The sequence below is a fragment of the Lepidochelys olivacea genome (genome assembly GCF_965140295.1).
Source record: "Lepidochelys olivacea isolate rLepOli2 genome assembly, chromosome: 1".
Taxonomy (NCBI): Eukaryota; Metazoa; Chordata; order Testudines; family Cheloniidae; genus Lepidochelys; species Lepidochelys olivacea.
The window spans coordinates 280960566-280986839 of NC_140411.1; the positions used below are offsets into that span (position 1 = coordinate 280960566).

The 26274-nt window shown below is 40.6% G+C and overlaps 1 protein-coding gene across 1 annotated transcript in view; it reads right to left on the reverse strand.

Moving 5' to 3' along the window:
- OTOGL (otogelin like) overlaps positions 1 to 26274 on the reverse strand; it is a gene marked incomplete at its 5' end in the record, with an annotated part of 129145 nt that overhangs the window by 60501 nt on the left and 42370 nt on the right. The window contains 7 exons of the mRNA XM_084634033.1: positions 1559 to 1715; positions 4038 to 4154; positions 5701 to 5820; positions 8320 to 8466; positions 8972 to 9106; positions 23293 to 23431; positions 25068 to 25175. Of these exons, the coding sequence (XP_084490159.1) occupies positions 1559 to 1715; positions 4038 to 4154; positions 5701 to 5820; positions 8320 to 8466; positions 8972 to 9106; positions 23293 to 23431; positions 25068 to 25175 (923 nt within the window). The remainder of the gene's footprint in view (positions 1 to 1558; positions 1716 to 4037; positions 4155 to 5700; positions 5821 to 8319; positions 8467 to 8971; positions 9107 to 23292; positions 23432 to 25067; positions 25176 to 26274) is intronic.

Sequence of the window (26274 nt, forward strand, 5' to 3'; positions counted from 1 at the left end):
CGAGTTTAAAAATAGCATAGTCTAACATGGAGGCTACTTTAAGGAGAAAGGTATAAGTAAGAACAGCCATACTGGGTCAGACCAAAGTTCCATCTAGCCCAGTAGCCTGTCTTCCGACAATGGCCAATACCAGGTGCCCCAGAGGGAATGAACAGAACAGGTAATCATCAAGTGATTCATCCTCTGTCACCAGGGCCGGATTAACACAGGGGCTTTAGGGGCTGCAGCCTGGAGCCTCGGGCTAAGGGGAGCCCCGCAAAAATAAATCCGTAATTACATGCAATTCAGTGGTCACCAGCCCATCAATCACTATCGACTGGTCGATCCTGGCACCTCTGCCGGTCGATTGCGATCTTCAGGCCGCTAAAAATCCAGCGGTGCAGCAAGGCTCAGGCAGACTGCCTGCATGCAGTGGCCCCACGCTGCTCCCGGAAGCAGCCAGCTGCTGGCATGTCTCTGCAGCCCCTACGGGGGCGGGGGGGCATGGTAGAGAGGCGGAACCCAGCACCATCCCTGCAGTTCCCATTGGCCGAACTGTGGGGGCAGCGCTTGTGGGCAGTGCGCAGAGAGACACTGTCCCCGCAGAGACATGCCAGCAACCGGCCACTTCCGGGAACTGTGTGGGACCATGGCATGCAGGCAGCCCGCCTGAGCCCTGCTGCACCATCGGCTGGGAGCTGCCTGTGGTAAGCACCTCCCAGCTGGAGCCTACATCTCGCACCCCCTCCTGCACCCCAACCCCAGGTCAGAATCCCCTCCTGCACCCAAACTCTCTCCCAGGCCCCGCACCCGCTCCTGGACCCCAACCCCTTGCCCCAGGTCAGAATCCCCTCCTACACCAAACTCCCTCCCAGAGTCCACACTCCTCACCCTCTCCTGCACCCCAACACTCTGCCCCAGGCTGGAGCCCCCTCCTGTAACCAAACTGCCTCCCATAAAGAAACCAAAATAACAGCTGTTCTAAGGTAAGAAGTAGGCTATTTTGAATTAACTTAACTATATTCTATATGTTTTAAGACTGAAATGTAACCACAAAATGGCTTTATGTTAATTAAAAGGCAAGTTTAGTATAGCATTAATAGCCTCGATGCCATAATTGTGATCATTTTGTTTTAAATTAGGAAAAAGACTTGTATGGGGGGGCCCCACAAATCTGTTAGTCGCGGGCCCACAGGAGAGTTAATCCATCGCTGCCTGTCACCCATTCCCAGCTTCTGGCAAACAGAAGCTAGGAAAACCATCCCTGCCCATCCTGGCTAATAGCCATTGATTGATTATACAAAAATATTGTGATCATAGCCAGTTTCATTATAGAGGGCTGTAAATCCAGTTCTAAAAGACTAACTTGTTAATGCATGGACTGCATGAAAAATTTAGAGCAGAAGCACATATATATTGTAGCTTCTCCTATCCCACTTCAGATCATTTGTATTGTCAATGAGAACTTTAATCTTTTCTTGTTCCTTATGTGTCAACAGAAAAATCGATCATTAAAAGGTCAGATAATCCAGTGTTTCTTTATTGTGGTTTCTGGGGACTTGATCAATCATGTACTTACGACAGACAGAGGGAGATCTCCAATGAATTGCTGCACCTTGCTGGCAGCATTTGTAAGCATAAGCTGCAATGCTTGTACACAAACACTCACAGTCCCCACCAAGATTACAATTACATGTGTCTGTATGGCAATTTTTGACAAATGAAGTCACATCAATCTGAAAAGTGAAGGGGAAAAAAAGCAATTGAATGTCTGGGTCCCACCTTGCCATCACTTTGCACCAAAACTCCCACCAGTTTCTAATGGAATTCTGTGTCTAGAAAGAAAGCAGAATTCAACCCTCAAAGTCTGTCATAGAAATCTGAACATTTTCTAATGCTTGGGTAAATTACTTTGTCTTTTAACATAGGTATAATTAGATTTGTCCACACAGACTAGCACTGACTGATCTTGCAGTAGTGTCCCCACATCCCCTGTGCACAATCACACACACACAGTAACACCATTGTCTTCATAGGGAGGCCTGCCATTGCACCCGGTGTGATTCCCAACAGTAGCAGTACTGTACAGCTGCAGGCCCCCAATACGGTGTTGAAGTCTTGATGAAGAACACTGAACAACTTTCAAGTTGCCTGAAACAATGTTGCTTGTCTAGAAAACTAAAAGTGTATATCAAAGTTCATGCGGTACGCCTGCCTACACTCTTGCTATTTAATGATTATGAACATTTGCAATGGCTATAACATTTAGCCAAAGTTCGTGATTTTCTATTTTTATAAGGCAAATACTGCCATCTAGTGTAATATCTGTAGTTTTACGTTAACAATATCAAGACCATGGCTGTGATAACAACGTGAGAAGAAGAGCTTGCTGAGTGACTTTACAAGTTGATTTATTTTACTTTAAAAAAAAAATCAGCGTAGTTTGCTGGCAAGAAATAGAACGTCTGAGAAAATGTGACTGCATTTTTGGAGCTGTTGTTATTTAAACAAAAGTAAAATATTTCTGTGTTTTCAAGATTTTCTCTCTCATTTGTCTTATATCTCCCCAGATTTGCATTAGCCCACACATCCCTTTGCTTCCCCATGCCATTCAGAACTCTAAAACTTAAAAAGAAAGAAACTGTTGCATTATTTCTGCAACTTGAATTGTAAAATAATTTCTTGCCTTTCTGTCGGGCTGAGGCAACCTTAAACATCATAAAAAATTCTTACTGCAGTTCTAAAAGATGGAAATATTAAACAGTGGGGAGATTAGTTTAGTAGTTTTAAATCAATCATTGGTGGCACATTTTAGGTCTACAGAAATTGTATCACAATCAATAACTTAGAATGCCTGCTTTACCGAAACTGGTAGTCCTTTACACCAGGCCCTGAAAGTCAAGAGATTCAGTTTCTGATAGGGATACCATTCATTATGTCTGTGGCAAGCACCAATGCCTACACTGCAGCGGAGGGGCGTAATTACAGCATGTGTACATAGGTGCTGGAACTAGGCGCACACCCCATTGGCTTGAAGCGATTTCCATCATTTACAGCATTTACAGTTTGGTTCAATGGATCTCAGCACCCCCACAAATTGTTCCAGCTTCTGCACGTGTAGACATACTCGAACTGGCTTTAATCTATGTAGTTCAGCTACCAATAGCAGTAAACCGCAGCAGCACAAACTAGCTGTAAAAAGGTCCTTTTGGTAACTGAAGGCACCTGAGAAGGCAGATACAATCAGAAATCCGGACAAACATGCAGATTACAAACTATTTGATAAAGGCTCAGCAAACACCCTTATTAATGGGATCAGAGACTTCCCTTGCCACACTTTCCTCAAGCTATCTGCATCATCTCCCCCTTGTCTGGACAGAGCCTTAGACAACTTGCAGTAATCCAAGCCCCTATCAGCCAGGTACCAGCAAAGCCAAGACACCACAAATTTGATAAAAAGATTAATTGCCAGTCAATTACTTTGTCATGGCTCTGACGTCCAAATCTTCTCACTCTCTCCCCCAGCATCCTCATATAAAGATTGAGCAGGACAAATGACTACCTGAGATAAAGCTATCCATGTGTCTTCAACTTCTCCTATCATGTGCATTTAACGCTTGTGGTTTTCAAATTTTCAGAATCCGTTGATGCATGTGAATAGTCTTAAACTTAGTTAACAACACAGAAATTTGTAGGTATCACATACAAATACACTAATACAGTAGAAACTTGATTTTCCAAACCGGTAACCCAAAACTTTCCGTTGTCTGAAAGAGGGTCATGTCCATGACATCTAATAATATTGAAAATCCCACCAACTGTCCTATAGCTTTAGGATCCAGACGTTGGCTCCAATCTTGCAAGGAGCTCTGTACAAGCACAGGAGTCCACCCACACAGATATCCTTGCAGCACTAGGGCCTGAGTCAATGTCTTCCACAGTATTCAGATTGAGTTGTAGTGTAACAAGGAATTCATTACTTACTCTTGAATATTTTGCTGCCAGAGATTCAGAATCAATATGTTCATTTTTGAATAGTTAATAAAGTATTAACTTACCACATTTCGACAAGGGGCAAAAACATCACTGTACAAAATTGAGCATTCCCTTTTGGCATAGGGGAACTTGCTCTGATGCACTTCACATGGCTTTATGGTTTCATTTGGGCTTTTACACTTTAAAAAAAAACACAAAATGAGTTTAAACTATTTATATGAACTATGTTTTTGTTCTTGTTTTTTTGGTTGTTTTTTTTTGTTGTTGTTTTTGTTTGTTTGTTTTACAAGAGACTTACTTTTGGGATATAGCAAAACTCCCATTGCCAGGGAGCAGAGAAAACAATGTTAAACAGCAAATATGTTTGCCCCCTCCTTTCCTGTGTTTTATAATTGAAAACATTTGCATAAAAAGAACCTTTGCTTTTTGTTTTTAAGAACTCATATGTTCATGTTCCATACATGAAGACAATTTTTGTTATTTGTGACACAGTGTAATCGTTTCCAGGGCAACCAATTGTAATATTACAAACAGAACATCATGTGGCAAATCCATCCCTGGTGTTTTGCCATTGACTTTAAATGGCATCACACTAGGGATGATTTAGCCCTATAAATTCAAATGAAGAAGCAGCAGCAGTAGGAACAGATTAACTCATAAAAAACAAAGAGCCAGAGATCATCATGATAACTCAAAAATGACTGAGATACTCAACTCCCTTTCTGAATCTCCTCCTTCAAAATGAAAAACAAACGGGCAGGAAAGTTTAACAAAAGGACATGCAACTTGCTGAAGGCAAGTTCATCCAAAGCGTGTACACATGGTGGGAAAGAAAAATCTGGGAAGCAGCAATGGTGACAGACACCTAGTGCTGATCACAGACAGGAAATTAGACATGACTTTGCAACAGTATGCAGCTCCAAAAATAGCCAGAGCAAGCTGGGCTGTGTAAGCAAAGGCAGTATGTCATGGAGCAGAACGTTATGATCTCTTTTTCTGATCATCTGATGCAGCTGCACAGAGAATACTATGTTCAGTTATGGCCACCACATTACCAGAAAGATATTGACAAAGTGAAAGGATAATGAGGGGGACTAGAGTGATTTCCTTGTGAGGAAAGATTAAAGAGAGTAAAGCATGTACAGGCTGGCTAAGCAGAGACATGATATCCGTCTACAAATGTTGGGGGCATTAACACAAAGGAGGGAAAGAAATTATTTCAGTGACACACAGGTTTATAACAAAGTAGTAATTGAAGAAAATTAAGAAAGGGAAAATTTAGGAAAATTTCCCTTTGGGGCGATATATTAGGCTGTGAAATAACGATAGAAGTTCCATCATTTGAGAATTTTAAAACTAGTCTGGACAAAATACTAGAAAATTACTATCAGGAACAATTCTGCTTTAGCTGGGAGATGACCTTTTAATAAGGTTTTCCTAACTTTACCAGGCAATGCTGGTTATGTACTAAATTGCAGACAACCAAATGGACTTGGTTTGGTTTTTCACTTAAACTCAACATCATCTACTTATTGAGATACAGGGGTATCTTTATACCACATGTAAAGTTTATAGACAAAGATTCTTCCATAAGTATCCAAATGTCCCTCCCATGCATTGATTTGACTGGCAATTTGGAAAATGTCAGCACTCTAAGTGAGTGTATACAGTAATTAACTTTTCATACTGTTTATTTCTAAGTTGGTGAACAGATATGTTACTTACCTGTCCTATTGCCCAGCTCTCTCCAAAAACCTGAGCATTTCTCACTTCCATGTTGTTTGATGTAGTCAGATCATTTGAAGTGTATTTATCAAAATTTCCACACAAACCTGCTAATTTACCCTAAAACATAAATTGAAATTTTTTAAACATCTTCTGATTGGTTTGTAGTTACAGTTTGATTATTGACAGTGGTCAAACATTTTTGGTTTTACTTCTTAAATAGTTTTAAGGGAGAAGAAACTAAATTAATGTTGCCTTAATATCAAGTTTACAGGGTGATTATAACCCTGACCCACACTTTGATGATACTTGAAGTGCCAATATATTTAGACCTCCAAACTAAAGGTTTTAAAAGCAGAAAATTATATTTATTTTTTATTCTATTTTCTGCTTCCCAGAACGTATCTTTACTTTCTGACTGAATAAAGGGACTGGGGTCTCTTCAAAACGCCCTCTAAAAGCTGACATTTGTACGATCCAAGTCAAAAACCAAAAGTTCCGATACATTACCTCATACCATTGGAGCCTGACTAAATAATGATCATTAAGACCTTCTGCCTATATCCAAGTTAGAATAGCAAGGGCATTCATATTTACAGTTATGTGCAAGCCAGTCACCTGTAGCACTCTTAATATTGGGGCATGCGCTAGTAATGAATATATAAAGAAGAGGACTTATTTTTTCTGTTCAGTAATACAATCAAGATGATGGACGTTCAGACTCCAGAGTGCTTTGGGTTCATTCTAATAAATTGTTGTTTCTTTAGGTCCTACGGTTGCAGGCCTTTTCTTGCTTGAGCGGAAGTCTCTGAGAAAGGTGTGTGTGAGGGGGAGAAGCGTGTGATGTATTGGTGTCCTTGTATCAGCACTATAACTCCTCTCGCTGAGGGAGCCCTTCAGAACCCCTTTCTGAGCGTGTGCATTCACGGTTGAAACTGAGGGTATGTCTACACTGCAGTCGGGGATTTGACTGCAGCATGTGTAGACAAAGCTGAGCTAGCTTTGATCTAGCCAGCTTGAACAACAAGAGCAGAATAGAACAGCACTGGCAGCAACGGGCTAGCTGCTTAAGTATACACCCAGGAAACTGGGTGGGCTGGTACAGCCTGTCCTGCTGCAAATTCACTGCTATCGTTACTGGCGATAGCTAGATCAACGCTCTATCTGATTGGTCTACGTGTGCAGAAGTCACACCTCTGACCGCAATTTAAACATACCCTGAGAGAACAGCTTGGTAGGCGCTCAGAGAGTGTCTCCTATTTCTTTTCTAGATCCTTTTCCCTGGCTGGGTTGTTTGCCCGTGTTTATTTTAATCCCAAAATGTGAGTATGTAATATACTGAGCTGACTCTTCTACAACTGTATAATCTCAGTCTCTTCTTGCCTTAATTTGGGGCACACTAACTCCCGAATGTCACAGGAGAGCAGTTGAATGTATTGCCTGGGATGTCAATTAAAAACAAAGACAATACTGATTATTCCACAGAAGTCAGCAGTTGCAATTGGAGCACTGAAACCATCTGTGATAGTATGCTTGACAGTGTGCTTCGTGCTACTACCTGAAACATCTTTGAATTACTAAAATAACCTGACTGAAAACAGCTTTACCAATGTAACACTCCTATGATTAGAAGACAAGCAAAGATATTGATATTATCACGACAAAAGTTCTTCCCCCCTCCCCCCCTGCTCTCCTGCTGGTAATAGCTCACCTTAAGTGATCACTCTCATTACAGTGTGTATGGTAACACCCATTGTTTCATGTTCTCGGTGTATATAAAATCTCCCCACTGTATTTTCCACTGAATGCATCCGATGAAGTGAGCTGTAGCTCACGAAAGCTTATGCTCAAATAAATTTGTTAGTCTCTAAGGTGCCACAAGTACTCCTTTTCTTTTTGCGAATACAGACTAACATGGCTGCTACTCTGAAACCTGTCAATATCTAGTGTAACCCTCACACTGTATGAGTACTTGTTATTCATTTCAACCCAGATTCTGACACACTTGCTTATGCCAAATAGTAATTTATTCCACAAGAACTCCTAATGAAATCACAATTTGGCCTGTATTTATTTTTCTCAATTTGAGATCATTTCATTATATTATTGCTTATGAGAGTTAAAGAATGACGGTGCTAGTTTGATCCAGGAATAGTGTAAGCAGCCAGCATTCAATTTTTTATTTGTTGCTGTAAATGTTGCTGTTACTTGACCTCCAACACACCAGCTGAGATTCTTAGCAGAATGTTTTGGGCTGAATTCTGCTAAATTGTGTCAAGGTTTTAGATTATTGATAAATATACACCAAGAGTGAGACCACCAAAGTCATAGAACTTGTGACCACGTAATGGCCTCAGCCATGAGGTTCATATCTGGGGGGGTGAGGGGGGAAATCCAAATTCAAGGAGTTTATATCCAATATTCTGCTTTGGATCCATCTTTGCTCTGTGATCTAAAACAGGTTTCAAAAGTGCCCAAAGATAAAATGTTAATTCAAGGCCCTGAATTCCAAGGTCTTCCCCATATTTCCACCCCACACTGTATTTCTTTCAGTATGAATGAACCTCTTTGTAATATAAAATACACTGTATACAATATCAAGTTTACAATTTGGTTCACCTTCCATCGAGGTCCAACTTTGACATGTATCGTTGTCTTCTTGTCCCACAGGATTGTAATTTCCTGTTCTGGAAAATGTACCACTGTATAATATCCAGCCTTCCAAAGCTGATATGCTGGGTTTTTTTCCTGTCCCCTTGCGGTCCTCTGTCAGAAATGGATATTTGTGAAAGATCTACAACAACAATTCTATAACGCATACAACCAAGACATACAGCCTAATAACTAGCCCAAAGAGTATTTTAAACTATAGCTTAACCCTAACATGTTATCGAGCAACTAGAGAGTATTGCCTCAGCTGTTTTGTTTTAAGAATTTTTATTTTATTTGTAGTTATTTTGGCTCAGATGCTGCCTTCCGTCACAAAAGCACATCGACAGAAACAAACTAATTCAAAAACTCCTTGGCTCCATTGGAGGAGCAGCAGCGAAGCATTCTTCCCAGTGGGACCAATATGGGTGTGGAAGGAGAAAGGGAAAGGGGGCTGGAAAAAGCAGTGAAGAAATAGAATTTTCATGGGAACCCAAGCTACATCAAACTTGGAAGTTTTTGATACTTTAGATTGAATGAGACTCAGTTTAATAAATTAAATTTGCATGTTTCAGATATGTACGTGAAAGGGTCATCCAAACAAGGAAAGAGAATAACTAACCTGTTTGTCGGAAGGTTCACTAAAATAAATCTCAGTGTCTCCAACAGAGATCAAAACGCTCTTTGAGCAAACAATGTCATTGTCAAAGCACTTCTTGTTTTGGGCGATTACAGATACATTTGAGTTGTCTGTACTCTGCAACATGAAGAAAAAATCATTTTATTTACAAATACAATTACATTTCACTTCAGCAGATAAATTCAAGCTTAAACATCTTAAACTGAAAAGCCATGTAAAGAGGTATCAATCAAAGAAAGGGATTTTAAATCCAGTACCGTACCTTCTTTTGATTAGCTTAGAGTTAAACACAAAGAACTATTAAATGCATCTTCCAGTCATTTTATATTATTGAGGATTTTATTCACAATTTGAGGATTAGTCTAGCCTAAAATTAGATTTTTAATTAAATAAGAGTTTGGTTTATATTTTAAAAATTGATTGTACACAGAAAAAAATGTATTTTAGCACAATATGGTAATCAAAGTCTAGCTATGTTATAAACAGCAATGAAAACGAATTTTTTAAAAGTATGCAGTCTGAGAACGTGTTGCTATTGCATTTTCAAAAACAAGAAGTCTACCAACCATTTGTCACGGATTGGTAGATAATCTCATTATTGCCCACCACAAACGTTCAAAATTATGACTCACATCCCAAAAAATCATGAGACTAGCTGAAAAATCGTAAGATTTTTAAATTATCGTATGTGTTTTTGTCCATCTTTTGATTTTAGAACTCCCTTTGCCCACACCCAGGGTATGTGGCAGTAAAGAAACTAGGTCTAGAGGTGATGAGAGAGGGTTATTCAGCCTCCATGGTGATTCAATCCCCCACTACTGAAACTGCTAACAAGTGTGCTGATAAGAGCCACTGTTTTTGTTTGTCTGTTGTCCATATGACTTGAGGCCCATAAGTAAGGCTCAGATTTTCTCATGGTTATTTTTAGTAAAAGTCACAGACAGGTCATGGGCAATAAACAAAAATTCACGAAAGCCATGACCTGTGACTTTTGCTGCTGCAACTCCACGGTTTCTCCTGCCACCGTGGTGGCTGGGAGCTGCGGGGGTCCCCCCACACACACACGAGGCTGTCGCCCGTTGCTGGAACCCTGAGGATGCTGTCGCCTGTCGCTGGAACCCTGCAGGGGAACCCTGAGGAGGCTGTTGCCCATGGCTTGAACCCTGCAGGGCCCGCTGGCTGCCTGCTCCAGTCCCATGGACCCAGGGGCTGAAGCAGAAAGTGTCATGGAGGTCTCTGGAAGTCACAGATTCCGTAACTTTCATGACCTCCATGACATAAACTGAGCCTTATCCATAAGTTATGTAGAGGCCACCAAACAGCCTTCAAACAGTGAAGGCTTGAGACACCTGATTCTGATCTTGCTTACATCAGTGTAATTCAGGAGAAACTCCTGTAAAGTCAAACTGGTGTGAGATCACTTCTAGGCATATGCTCATTACAAGCCCGTGTTAGATATGAAACAGTAACCTGGAGATGACAAGCTCTATATCCCACCCCTGACTGAGTCACCCAGTCATACATCCTCCATTTGGACACTGTCTATTACAACTTCTTGAGGCCTCTTTTGTACATACAACTACCCTAATTTTTGCTCCCTTGAACATTCTCAGAAAATATGACTAACTTAATATGTTGTGATGCAGCAAAATCTCAGAAAACTCATCTGCTTTCATTGACGTATTTTACTGCGTTAGCTACTTGAGTTCAGACTAGATAAAAGACATGGGACTCAAGTAAAACATTACTAATGTGTACTAAGGATGGGGAAATTACTGAATTATGTAAATTAGTAAGTAAGCAAACAAAGTATGGATTCTTTACCCTTTCAAGACATTAAGGAGTTTTGCATCTGAAAGCCCTATCCCACAAACCCACATCCCTGCTGAGATCTCACACATTCAGATCTGTCACATAAACACCTACAATTCCTCCTCCCAGGCACTGGGGGAGGTGGGAGAGGGGATTCTGGTACTTTTTTCAGGTAGCCTTTCTGCCTCTGCTTTGTTTTTGATCCCCCTTGCTGGTGTGCCAGCATGGAGCCCTTGGGAAGCAGAGACAGCATCTGAAAGGGAGGGAAATGGGACAGAATAGGGAGCTGATGGGACAGTTGGGGCCAGGAACAGGAAGGGGACAGAACTGAGGAGGCTAATGGGGAGAGTCTAGGGCAGAGTGAGGGTAACTGACCCAGGGCCCCCATACCCCTAACAATCCTCCAGTCCCTACCACTGGCCCCAACAACTCCCTCCCCAAGCTTCTCTTTCCATCTCATCCACTGACAACCACCTCCTCAGGCTGCTCTGGTTTTTCTCAGCCCAATAATTCTCCAGGCTCTCTCCTCCCAACAGCCATGCACACCGTCCCCCTTCCACACACTCTTTCACAGCAAGCTGTCCCAACAACCCAACTCCCTCTAATACCCTGGTGTCCTCTAGCTCCCCCCAGGTCCCTCTGGTTTCTGAGACGTGCAGGGGATAGATTCTGTTTTCCCCACACACGCTTGCTCACCCTGCTCAGGAAATCTTAAGGGTGAATCAGTAGTTGCTTTTTCTCACCAGCGAGAAATGTTGCCTGCAGGACTGCAGAGAACTTGGCAGCTATGGGAAGCAGTCTTGTAATCAATAAAAATAACAAGTGGCACAACTCAAAGTATCATTCTGATCTGAAAAGTGACTGTGTGGTGGGGGGATACAGGTTTTTGCTGCTCACTGGAAGACACTTCACAGCCCCACATAACACCCAGTCCCGTGGTGCCCTTAAGAAGAGACTCCACTGAGCCAGCTCACAGCTTGTGTGGTTTTGGGGTTAACTTCTAGCAAGAGTCTGCTCAGGGAAGCACTGCTAGCTTGTTGGTACCTAGGGGCAATGGGCTCTAATTAGGTTCGGGATCTTAAAGGCTTTATCATCAATACAGAATTAACTCAAATTATCAAAACTCGAGGTAACCCCTCTCATGTTAACCTGGCTTGAGTGAGAGGAACCACACTGCAAGTTAACACTCAGGTGATGTTTTCACTGAAAACAGCATGTGTGTGTGTGTGTGTACACACACGCGCGCGAGGAGGCAGGTGCACAAACTTCCCAGTATGGGTAGACAAATCTGTGCTAGCTGGATTCCCACTAGTGCACTAAAAATAGCTGTGTGGGTGTTGTGGCTTTGCTGGAGACAAGCTAGCTACCAGAGCTCAGACCCAGAGGGTCAGGCTGCCACCCGAGCTGCAATATCCACCCTGTTATTTTTAGCATGCTAGCTCAAGCCCAGCTAGCACCAGTCTATCTGGGCTAGGAGGTACGTTCCTTGCTGCAGTGTTCAGTGTAGACATACCCTGAGAGGCCAGCCACCTCGAGTCAAAGGCACCACCACTCTAAAGGGTTTTTGCATATGAACAGGACTTGAGTTAGGAGGGACACAAGTTATAAAACAAGTTAACCCTGTAATGACAACAAGCCCAGTGAGGAACTGGATTACTCCCATGAAAGAGACAGCAAATTTGCTGACCAAAAGCCAGGACAGGGAGCCTTAAGGACTCATAAGTACTTTCCTGTTTGCTGGTTTATATATTAGAGATCATTTATGGAAAGCTGCATGGCAGAAATGCAGCCAGAAGTGGCCAGTTTGTATTGTTTCGGTTAAAACAAACTGAAATAAACCAGAAACCTCAGAAAGAACATTCTGTGTTTAAACCTAAGCCTTTTATGCACCTCTCCAGCCACTCAAACACTGACCCTGGCCCCCACTATAAAAATGCCCCTTGTGGGGCTCCATGTTTACTGTGTCACAAAACTTTCAGTATCAGATTTGCTCAGTTAACAAATAAAGACTTTTTTCCTCTAATTGCCAGCCCTGCCACTCCTCCACAGATCTGAAAGTAGCTGGGTTCTTTCCTTCTCACACAGCACCTTGAGTTACACCTGTGTAGTCCCATGATCTGCAAAGTCAGCAACCAGTGGCTCATGTGCCACCCTATTACTTTCAGGGGGTAAAGCCCAGGCGCAACTGCAATTTAGTAAATAATTCCATGGATGGTGCAAAAAAAAGAAAGGGGTCCAACTTAGACGATAACCTCTTCAGCACACGAACCGTCTTTTTGTTTAGTGTTTAGCACAATGGGGTCCTAGTCTATGACTGGGGCTCTTAGGTGCTACGGTAATACAAATAATCAACAATTATTAATAATCAGACTCACTCTCAGTAACCTGCTATAAAAAACTACTTTTGTCACTGATGTTGGTCGATACTTCTGAGTATACACAGAGAGCAGATCTAGTGAATAACAAGGTGTCATTTTTACATAGTCACTTTCCAAAGCACAGCTACTCTTTACCTTATTAGGTAAAATGTCCACAAAGAGGGATGTGCTACAATCTGTCATATGAAACCAGATAGATAGAAACTAGAAATAAAATGCTTTTCCCACTTCAAGAGAAACTAGGATCTTCCCACGTAAACTACCATATCCAGCCTGTTCCAACTTAATATCAGTTTCTTTGTGATAACATGGAGTTGCTAAGCAACATGGAAGGCAGAGTGTCACGGACCTGGGCACTCAGTCAAAAACTCATTGTCAGTCCTAACTTCTCAGAATGTTCTTTTGCTAGACTTCTCAACTGTACTGTATTCCATGCCTTTGAGATAAGAAAAATAAACTGCTACCACTTCCCAAATTTGTAATAATGCTTGGGAATGTTACATATTATTTCTGTCACAAATCTTCAGCTGCTATCAGTGCCAGCTAACGAGAACACGACGCTCATCTCAGAAAATCCAGCCCAATAAATGATGACTTGAAGTGAAGGTTGGTTTTGTTTTGGTTTGGTTTGTCTTTTTTTTTTTTTTTTGGGGGGGGGGGTGAGGAAATCATTGAAATCATCTGCTTTAGAGCTACATGCTCAGATAACCAGGATTAGTGGGACACTCAGTAATTAACTGATTTAAAGGCATACCGTCTCTCCATCTTTTCCAGGTCCTAATATCTAGGCTTACACTCTGTATGATGCACCAGCATGCCCTCTGGTAGTACCACTGGACTCCCTACAGAATCTGGGGACAGACTGGAGATGGCACATAGTAAATCAAGTCCCATTTTACTTATTTTTGTCTGAGTTTACTACTTTTTTAATAATGATACTTGAAAGACAAAATATGGAGATTTGAAAATGTTGAAAACTGCACTTTTCTGCAAAAAAGTAGAACTTGTTTTACTCTTATCAGCTATCTCCAGGGGGATGCCACAAGCATAGTATGGACAAACTTAGCCGTTTCCCCTTTTTATACTTCATGAAAGCCCAGGCTTACTATTTGTTATTTATTGTGATGCGGTGCTCTAAAACCCCTCTGCAAGGCACCTAATGTTTAACTCCTGAAGCACTGTTGCTAATCTATTATTCGGAAAGACCTCAATCCTGCAAGATGCAGAGCATTCTGTCCCCAGTCCAGCAAAGCACTTAAGCATTAAGGCCTATATACCTTTGTGTTTTCTATAAATACACACACACATTGTTTACTGTTGTTTAATTTTAACTTCTTGCCTACCTGAAGCACAATGCTAATGGCTCCCAAAAGGCTTTGCAGGAGTTGTGTGCATTGTTATTGGGAGTCACCAGATGGCACTGATATACACAGCCTCACAAGTTCTGAGAAATGGTTAAGAAGAGCTCAGAACTGGAGATGGGATGCATATAGGGAAGAAAAGGGGGTTCTCATCATGGAGGAGAGCACCAGAAAAGGAAAATGGAGAACAGAGCAGTGATATTGCTCACATTTCTACAAAAATTAACTCACTTCAATAAAAAAACATTTTAAAAATAAATAACATTTGGAACTACTAACATGCAAGCTAAATATCAACCAAACAATATGACACTTTTGTTACATTTCTCGCTTCCCACACATGCCTTTTCCTCGCCATTTTCTATGTCTATATTAAGTCTAATTTTGTTTGTTAAATCAGTGCTTTCTGGAGTTTATCTGATAAATCTCTTTGGCACTGGCAGAATAATGAATGATAACATTATTGAGTAGAAGGGCAGGAGCAGGGAGCAACTGCGGTGGGTGGGAAGGCTGTGGCAATACTATATGGAGAGGATTATTATTGCAGTTTCTAACTCACCCTCTGACCATTTTCAGATGTCTGATAATGCACTCAGGATACCCTCCCCAGAAGTGACTTCCAAAATATACCATTTTACGACCTTCATCTGATTTCCTATTCTGGGAGCTTTTTCTTGTAGAGCAGGGTTTTTATTTTAGCATAAGTATGTGTAAAGTCTAACAACTGGTTAGCGAATCTGACTCTATTGACAGTTCAGAGTGGTACTATGACAAGGGAATCTTTCCAGTTAATACGTTCCAAAGTTTATTTCTAAAAGAATGCTCTATTTTAATTAAATCAAAAATTCAAAACCAAAATGATGCAATCAGGTTAAAAGAAATATAGCAGGGATTTTTTTTCTTCTTTTTTTCATATTTTAAGAAAAAGTATGCATAAAATCATTTAAACAGATTCTCCTTTGTTTCGTTATTTAATTTTGCCCTGCTTGTGTATCAGATTTGGCATTTGCTTAGGTTACATTACAACAATCCTTTTCTAATTAAAAATGTGATATTCCCTAGATTAAGGTTTTGGGAATGTGTGGGTATCTGTTACCAAGTGATACGATCCCCAGCAGTATAAATTATTTTGAGATACAGAAGGTATTTAAACAGCACAGTTACAGATGTACTGATTTATTGCATGTTTAAATATTTAAATTTTCATTTATATGGAAGCATGCAGTATTATAAAGTGTATGTGATATATTATTTTTGTTAATGGACCATAAATGTGGTTTTAGTATTAACAGCTACTTTTTAGAGGTAGCTAATTTTCTTGCCACTGTGAAGATTTTGCTTTGTTCCTTAGTAAAGCAAAATGTAAGGTAAAAATGTAGAAATGAAATTATGACAGCAAGTTACTTTTCTGAAGTAACATATAAGGTATTTCTAAGTACCACAAAACATTGTCAATGACTACAAGTCCTAGACTTCATTACAACTTTTATAACAAAAAAAGTTAAAATTGGATCATTCAGACTGCTATACTGTAACGTCTAGTTTCTATGGATTCAGAAAGGTAGGATCTGAGGAGTTTTTCTGACTCAGCCCATAACAAATTTAATTCAGAATTAAACATTTTCCTATATTGCTCCTACATTACTCATTCTTAGAGTCTCACCCACACGGTCAACCCTAAAGCAGCATCTCCAGGTGGCCCATAAAATGTGGCCCACACTAACATCATTAACCTGACTCACATGCTTTGAGTTCACATATGGTAAAGGGCTCTCAGCAGTGAAATGACAACACACACAGTGATCACTCTAAGACAGATGTGTACAAGGTTATTTTTATTTATGGCTGGGAGTGCTATATTAATGGTCTATGGAACCTGACACACCAGAAGCGAGCAGTATTATCAGAACTCCAACTAGCCATTTTTATGGTGGTCTTGCTCTTCAGACAGGGAACAAATTAACATGTAGATTAAGGATTGCCAAAGTACACCTGCATGCCCAATTATAACACCAAAAGCAAAAACCAATGGTGAAAAAGTTAACTTTCTTCAAGCTGTGTGGTCACTGCTGAATAGCAAGGACCCATCATTTGGTCCCAACCTGTCGATCACACCACACCTCCTCAATAACTCCAGTCTCATGGCAAGAAATGTTGCTCCAGCCATTGCTGGAAACCCTCCATGCTAATCTGCACAAATTGAAAGCAATCCTTCCTTTGTTGGAGAACAAAAGTGATTCATTCACAGCATAATGTAATAGTCTGGAAAGCCAGATGGTGGAGACAGAAAGGCACGTAGAGGTAATTGAGTCTGAAATCATTGATCTGGAGAAAATGGAACAAGAGCATAAACCCATTGCCAGCTGTAATTGAATCTTCTGCTCACCAAGAGGATGGAACAAGTGGAAAAACAGGTACAAGCCAAAGTTATCTGGGTATTGAGCTTCCCAAGTGAAGACTAAAAAAGAGAGGGACATCTCTATAGGCTTGGTTAATAAGAACCTTGCAGGACTTCCAAAAATTGATATAAAAGAGGAGCTTGACTCCCACTGACTTTATTGGGCTTTGAAGCAGGCTCTGAGTATTAACACAGAGCTTTCATTCAAGGACAGGCTGATCTTCAGGCTACACAGACCCTTCAAAATTCTTCCTTGGCTGATATTCATCAGCGGGGCACATGACCTCTCCTACATCACTGAATGTGGAACTCTGTTTCTCCAAAGAGGACAGCCTTGAAGGGCTGCAAAATGCCAACACACTGGCATTGTGCAACCACTATTGAAGATGAGATTGAATTTCAGGAGTGAAAGCAGCTATAGAGGCAGTTATGCACTAATTAGATTAGGCCCTACATATATACCACACAAGTGGCCATTTTAACATAAATACAAAAGTACCAGGAAACAACCAGGAATGAAACAACTGAGGAACACATAGTCTAGACAACCTCAGTTATTTTACAGTAGAAAAATAGCACTGGGTTTACTTTCCTATGCTTTTAGGGAAAGATCTTCTATTTCGCTATAACACTCGGCTGGCATGAATTCATCAAGATTCAGATCTGCAAAAAAATGAGCAATTTACTTGATTTACGATGAAGTGAAAAAGATTAGTCGATCTGCACAGACTAGAGATTTTCTGCTTTGAAAGGATTTGTTAATTAAGGAAGATTTTAAATTGTTAGGGCTTAAAATAGACACGTTCTTTAAGAAGTCATACACAAGTGCAGTAACCTTTACGTGCACTAAATTCATAATGTTATATACTACATGAAACAAAATGTCTTGAAAGATGTTACTAATTAATGAGAAATAATGACCTCCTTGATTTTAAAATAAAAAATTGCTCCATTCAATTCTTTCACATGTTTTTCTTACCCAACAGAGAATATGTTTTTGAAACTTTTATAGAAAGCCTTTTCATTTGCCTGGTGTCATCTTAAACAAAAAGTGCTGATAATAATTACACTGAGTCTGTGGTTTAAAATGTCATAAGTTGCTGAAAGATTACATGTGTTTCCTTTTCCCCCCTCACAACACAAGCAGGTGCATCTTATTAAACTTTAACAGCAGGATATATTGATAATGTGTATAGTTTAAACACAGTGCATCAGATTCAGAAAGGCTAAATGCCAAGTCAAACAGCATCAGCCATTTAAGTGGACTGGCACAACTCACTCTCCTATCAACTGAGAAAACAGCTACAGTAGATTCAGGATAAAACTCAAGAACTCAGCCTTGTGTCAGTAAAGAACACAGCAATAAGTATTTGATAGCAACAGTTCCCAGTATTGTATTCTAATGCCAGTTTATAAACTAGCAGGAGCAAAGTGACCTATTTCTCAGCAGAAAAAAAAAAGAGTTGTATTAAGAGAAGGGAGAAAATGATTACATAGTTTTTAAATATCAGACTATCCTTCTTTCCCTTTTACAGAGCACATGTTGCTCTTGGAATGACAAACACAGCGCCAGATTTTCTAATAAGTCAGTCTTGCCATTGGTTGCCCATAATGTGTACTCATGTTAAATGCATGTGCAGATCAGCTGTGCAAGTGTACAGCTAACCTATTTGAAATTCTTGTTCAGAATAGGCTGTTTAACCAGTCAAATTAATGTGTACATTTTAAAGTGGTGATTTTTTTTTCCTTGCAGAAAATGGGAAATGATATTTTGGAAGCCTACCGTAATACAATAAAAAAGTACAGTATAACCTCAAAGTTATGAACACCAGAGTTATGAACTGACCAGAAGTACTCAATCAGGTAGCAGCAGAGAGAATAAAACAAAATGCAGTACAGTATGGTTAAACGTAAACTACTAAAAAAAAAATAAAGAGAAAGTTTAAAAAAAAAAGATTTGACAAGGTAAGGAAACCCTGTGCTTTTTTTATTTAAATTCAAACGGTTAAAGCAACATTTTTCTTTAGCATAATAAAGTTTCAAAGTTGTATTAAGTCAATGTTCAGTTGCAAACTTTTGAAAGAACAACCATACTGTTTCGTTAAGTGTTACAAACATTTCTGAGTTACAAACAATCTCCATTCCCAAGGTGTTCATAACTCTGAGGTTCTACTGTAAATAGTTTCCATTCACTTCTTCCCCAAGAGCAACAAGTTAGAATTATCATTTGAAATTATTATATCAAATATGCTGCTGAATAAGCATAATGTTACTTTTTAGGGAACTACTCTGTAGTGGAGGTAGTGTGGACAAGTGGACAAAGCACAGACCTACCAGTCTGTAATATGGCAATTATATGTGTGCAAATGAATGAACGTGCAGAATTAGAGGCTGGGTATTAGGAGAATGTGAAGTAAATAGGGTAAAGATTAAATAATAATAATTTTGCTTCTGGCCTTGCTTTTAGTTTAAATAGGCTAAATAAGCAAGTAAGAGTATGTACGTGAAAGCACAAGGCTGCACCCTCTCTTCTTCCCCCCCACCCCCAAGCCGGTAGCCTTGAAGATAAGTGGCTAATAGAACAAGGGGTTGCTATGGTAACCAAGCAGCTGGCGGGGAGGGGAGAGGAGGGTGTAAGGAGGAGACAAAGTCTGCAAAAGAGGAACCATGGCCAAAAGTAACACTGCTTTTTAGCCCTTCCATCAGGTACAAAAGAGGTGGTCTTCTAGATCCCAGACTTAAGACTCCCCAGAACGGAACATGACCACATATTGGAAGGGGTGGTACCAGGGGAGGGACACTACAAGTATAATTAAGTTTGCCTAGAAGAGGGAAAAAAGAAGAGGGAGCTCCATAGGCGTGCAGAGCTAGGGGTTAGGAGAAGAAGACGGTTCTATTGGCATATAGAAATATAGTTGGGGGAGGGGAAGTGGAAAACTTTATCAGCGTATAGAGATAGCCAAATGGGTATCAAGGGCTTTGGAATATGCTTGCTTGTTTAGCCCCAATATACCCATTGAATTGCCTGCAGACTGGACTCTGGACTGTTATTTTCTGGCGAACTGTGTCTGGGAACTGAGAGGGAGGAGACTGGGTCCTGGCTGGATAAGCATGTGGACCACATGTTCACGCTCCCACAGGTAATATGCCAACCACACCGATATACATTACAAGCGATGTTTATTAAATATGATAGACAAAGTATATACTTTAATATTCAGTTGGAGTATCTATAGCACATATACTTCAGAGTTCCAGCTAAATCAACTGGATTTAATGAATAGGAAATAAAACAGTTTAACCTAATCCCCAGGACACATATTTAAAGCAGAAACCACCCATCCTTTCAGTAGGAGACACACGGAAACTATCTGATAAATCACCATCATCATCATAATTATGGAACAAATCAGTTCTTCACTGCCTCTAAATATTTTATAGACAGAATTGAACAAATAGCAATGTTATTGATTCTAGCAATCATCATATAGCGCCTGGCTTGTAGTAAACAATCCTTCTGCAGGGGTGGTGAAATCCTTCAGCACTTCAGTGCAACCCAAGGACCATGAACAAATTAGCTATTGTGAACCAGGCATATCTTAATTTTTAAAAAAAACAGAGTTTGAAAGGCTTCTAGGTAGGCCTACCATTGCACCTGTCTCCAACACAACAAGGATAGTACTGATATCACAAATCTACATAGGCAGCATTTTCATCACTTGTGTCATCTTGTTCACTGGATGAAAGGACTGCAGGCAATGTGCCATATGCCTTGATTATGTGACTGCCAACTTCATTCTTGAACTTTAGAACTCCATATGCTCCCAGTGGTTCATTTCCAAATTTTATATATATTTAATATGAAGAAGAATGGCAGGTGAAACTGGACTGGACAATGTGAGGGATCAGCAAGATAGTCACAGCCCCCTGAAGGTAAAGAGGCTAGTAAAGATTAGGCTATACACCTATCTGGCTGGATGATTTACAGATTAAGAGATGGCTATTAGTTTTCCAACTCACGCATGCCAAGATGGTATTACAAATAAGTTAACTACTATTTCTAGTTAGAAGATGCCCTGATGCATATCAGGAGTTTAGCTGAGAGTGACTTTGTTTTGACTTTTGGGAAAAGAGGATTGTAAATCATTATTTTGAATCGTACGTTGCAAACAGACATAAAAACTTCAGGCCATAGATCCCCAAAATGTAAGTTCACATTGTTCTTACTTTGATAATTTTGTTTTATTTCACACAGTTATGGCAATTTTGTAAAGTTTCTATGAAATGTTATTTTGAATAATAATGACTGAGAAGCTGGGCTTTTTATCAGAGAGTTAGAAGAACTAGGTCACATACTGGCATAGTAAGAATATTCTTTTATAGGACATTACTGGAATTCCAAAAACAGATTCTCACTTCTAACCACCACCATCAGCACCAACCAAGAAGAAGAAATAATTAGTGGTTTTTTAATAACAGGAGGATACATTTAGAAATGTCAGTAATGGTATTTTTACACAAAATAGGCAAGTAACATAAATATTTGCTATTAGGAACATTAGTATATAGTTGCCAGCCAATCATAATAAAGGAATTTGTGGTGTTTTTGTTAAATCAGCACACTTGAGTTTAATTAGACACATGCATTCAGGGTCTAATCCAGATCCTATTGGAGTCAATGGAAAGACTTCAACTGATTTGGGCATTGTGGATCAGGCCCCTAGAAACTATGCCAACCAAGTGTATTTTATGAAATGAACATGTGATATAAAACAAATAAAACAAACAAACAAATGCAAAAGCTGTATCTAGCTGCACAGTAGTTTCCATGCTAGCTGCTCTAACAAGAAAACAGTCTCTGGGTATGATTACACTGCAATTAGACACCCATGGCTAGCCCGTGCCAGCTGACTCAGGCTTGGGCTCTGGGAGCTCAGGCTAAGAGGCTGCAGAGTAGACATTCAAGCTCAGGCTGCAGCCCACGCTCTGGGACTCTCCCATCTCCCAGGGTCCTAAAGCCAGGGGTCCACCCCAAACCTGAACATCTACACCACAATGAAACAGCCCTTCAGCCCAAGCCCGAGTCAGCTAGCATGGGCCAGCTGCAGGTGTCTAATTGCAATGCAGACATACCCTGGGAGAGCAATACAGCTGTCATTTTGAAATTACATTGTCACTTTTTATTGTTTTCTGAGTCACAGAGGATATAGTGCAAAGCAATTACCTATATAGTTAGTTTAGAACAGTGGTTCTCTCAATCCGGGGCCCAGCTGTGTGCTAAAAAAAATTCAAAATTTGCCACTCTGATCTGAAAGGGGGCAGGGCTGGCTAAGGGGAAGACAGTGTCTTGCAGCCTGCTGGAGTGTTCCTGCCAGCAGGGAAGCTGGTGAGTGCTGCAGAGGGGCAGGGTGCGGGAGAGTGGGGTCTCTGGGCAGGTGTGTGGGGAGAGAGAGTACTCTGGGTAGTGAGGGGGGATGGGGCACTGGGAACTGGAGGTTTGTGGGGGTACTACAACACCCCCAGGTTTTAGGCTGACAGGTCCCACACAGTGAGGTATGGGGTCTGGCTGCCCAGACCCACGCTGTGAGGGTGTGGCGTCCGGCTGCCCGGCCCTGTGCCCAGGGCTCCGCTCCTGGCCCCACTCTGTGGAGGGGTCTCTGAGCGGGGGGCGCTGGGCATAGGGGACTGTGGGGCGCTTTTATGGGGGTGCTGTGGTTCTCAACCTGCAGCCCACAATGATAAATAGGTTGAGAACCACTGGTTTAGAACAAGCTAGCTAGATGCAGTTCTAGCTGGATGCAAATAATGGTTAGCCAATCTTAACCTGTTCCTATGCCCTGCTATTTGTTTTAAGGCTGACAACTTACTCAGCAAGGTTGAGTACAGAAAATAAAGACCACCTTTGCTACAAAGAGCTTAAATCTGAAAGATATAGATGGAGGAGCACAATGGGAACTCCAGTTGTGGGGATGGCTTGATGAGGGTGGAATCTACACATCTCCTTGATTTGTTTTCCCTTATCATGGAAGGGCAGAGACAGGTCCTGTCTTTTATTTGTCCTTAGAGCACCTATGTACACTTTGGCCACTATATAAAAAAAAATCACCATCATCATATTCAAAATAATGTTAGCACAAAAAGCCATTTATAGGATAGTTCTTTATAGATTTCCCCCCAAAGTTCCCTTACATCTCTGTTGCATGCTATTTATTAAAGGCTCTTTCTAAATAACAACTATTGGTATTGAAAAAATGTAGAGGCTCCCTTTGCAAGTCCAGTTCTCTATTTTTTATTCTTAAAAAACACAGTGGAATATATGGAATATAAAAACAATGTGTGAACAAATTCTCCTACCTTCACTAAATAAGCTTGGCAGTCACTGACGTAATCATATTCCAACCCATCAAAAGTATAATAATGTCGATCCCCGTAAACCGTACACACAGCAGGACAAGGATAACTGGTGCATGTGAATATCCCTCGTCGACAAACACTATGAGGAAAAGATAATATAGTCCATAATGTCTCACAGAAAGGCTATTTTCCTTTCAAACCCTTATTTTTCAAAGAAGTTTTCTTAGTCTCCTTATTTTGACTTTGAAAAAAAACAAGGAAGGGGGAAACTTGCATGGCCATGTTAGCCCAGAGTTGTGCTGCATGCTGCCCCAGAACTGTAGGCTTGCCAGTGTTGCAGAAGTGGCAAAAGGGTGGCCTTAAACCCACATATTTGATAAAGATGTGCAGAAAATGAACATGAACACCCTACCGATTCCATGGCATGTAAGAGCATTCCTACCTCCTCCTCAGGGTGCACCGGCAGCATGGATAACTCCAGCACCGTGATACCACTCTACAATGCCTAAGCCAGGTCCTTAGAACACTAAGGACTTTCTGTTCATGATTCATTTTGATACATTTTTGAGACAGGATCTACATTTGTTCAATACACGGAACTCTCCTATTACTATCAATGGATTTCCTTGTGTCAAACGAGCCCCAAAGTTGCTTACATTTGGAGGGCCAAATTTTGCTGTCAGTTACATGAAGTTGTAAATGACAGCAAAAAAATCCAGAGCCTCTGCTTCTGCATGTGTAATTAATTTTCTGCGCTCATACAATTTGCTAGTAATATTTTCACACAGTCACTAATTTTTGATGGGACTGGAACACATGACTTATGAGGAGAGGCTGAGGGAACTGGGATTGTTTAGTCTGTGGAAGAGAAAAATGAGGGGGGATTTGATAGCTGCTTTCAACTACCTGAAAGGGGGTTCCAAAGAGGATGGATCTAGACTGTTCTCAGTGGTAGCAGATGACAGAACGGGGAGTAATGGTCTCAAGTTGCAATGCGGGAGGTTTAGGTTGGATATTAGGAAAAACTTTTTCACTAGGAGGGTGGTGAAACACTGGAATGCGTTACCTAGGGAGGTGGTGGAATCTCCTTCCTTAGAAGTTTTTAAGGTCAGGCTTGACAAAGCCCTGGCTGGGATGGTTTAGTTGGGGATTGGTCCTGCTTTGAGCAGGGGGTTGGACTAGAAGACCTCCTGAGGTCCCTTCCAACCCTGACATCCTATGTGTATGCAAGCTGACTACAAAGCAAGTGCAAACAGGTTGTGTTCCTCAGTTATATTTTTTTCCACATGTGAGTTAGGGCATACAAAGTTATGTGTGTGCCAATGCAGGCCAGGTGGGAGATCTGTGAAAGGAATCCACGTGCTATATTTCCAATTTTAAAAATATTTTAAAGCTGTTTAGCTGTTCTATTTCCTTTAATATTTTGTGAACCATTTTTTTTCTTTCATGGTCTTGACTAATAGACAGATTCTGGTATCCTCACTCATACTATGTAGTACCTTGCCCTGCACATAGCCCCAAGCCTTATTGGAGGATAGCAATATAAGCTCATCCTAACTGTATCCTGAGCTACCAAACGACCAGCTTCCTCACCCCTGATTTTAGATTCAACATTTCTCCAGTATTCTTCTTCACAGTTTCTCTTTCTTGATATTTCCCTTCCTGTACCACCTTGTTTTTCAATGTAGTTACAAAATTTCTGTATTAAGTATAAAGTTCACTTTATTATCAGGAAATGATATTTTGGAAATATGTAAAACATAATAGTCACTTACCAGGTATAGCAAGGTGTAGCTATCACTTCTCCAGACATATACTCCCAATCTTTCCAGGTACATGGACAACTATCAGGAACATAACATTTCCCTTTATGCTCTGCCATCCTTCAAAATAGAAAACAAATCATTGTTTAAAGTGAAAATCCAAGTACGTGAGCTTAAACTAACCACCGAAAGCACAGTTTTTCAGCTCTGGTCAATAGAACATTGCCGGTCACTGGAGAACTTTCTGGTGGTCCAGAGAGCTGGCTGATCACATTGTGCTGCCTTCTTACCTCCAGCTGCTCAGCTACATAAAAGAACAGCTAAAATATACTACATGCTTTCCTGATATTATGCTCTAGGAAAGCAATTGCTGTAGCTGCTGTTGTGGCTGAGTGGGGAAGTGGTTCATGCAAATGAAAATAGATGCCATCCACACTACAAATCAGTTTGAGGATCCTTCACTTAAAAATTTAAACAAAGTTCACAGTAATGTTTTCCCAGTATTATCACCAGCATTAAGGATGAGTTTGGTTGTTTTTTTTTTTTCAAATGAATTAATAAGATGTGATGAGTCACCCTGTTACCCTCTGCTTCCAAGAAGAGGGAGTCTTGTTTGTACTTAGCTCCCTAACACCAGCAGCCTGTTAGCCACTCAAGCATTCTTCTCTGGGCTATGCCAGCCTTTACTTTGCCTTGCAGGTTAACAACAGGTGCATCCCAGTCCCTGAGTCCCTTTGAAGCAATCCCCTGCGATAGCCAACCCGACCCTGGCTACTCACAGAAATATCAGGTTTGCTGAGCCTAAGGGAACATTATACACACACAGCTTGTAAGATTCAGCTCAGAACCATCCCTTTGCTTAACACCACAGCACTGAGATATATTTATAGTGAAAACAAGAATAAGATCATCATCAAAGATTAGAGATTAAGCAGATCGTAGTAAGGATATTGGAAACAAATCATAGAATCATAGAAATATAAGACTAGAAGAGACCTAAGCAGGTCATCTAGTACAGTGCTCTGCACTTAGGCAAGACTAAATATTATCTAGACCATCCCTGACAGGTGTTTTTCTAATTTGTTCTTAAAAATCTCCAATGATGGAAATTCCACAACCTCCCTTGGTAATTTGTTCCAGTGCATAACTACCCTTACAGTTAGGAAGTGTTTCCTACTGTCTAAACTAAATCTCACTTGCTGCAATTTAAGCCCATTAC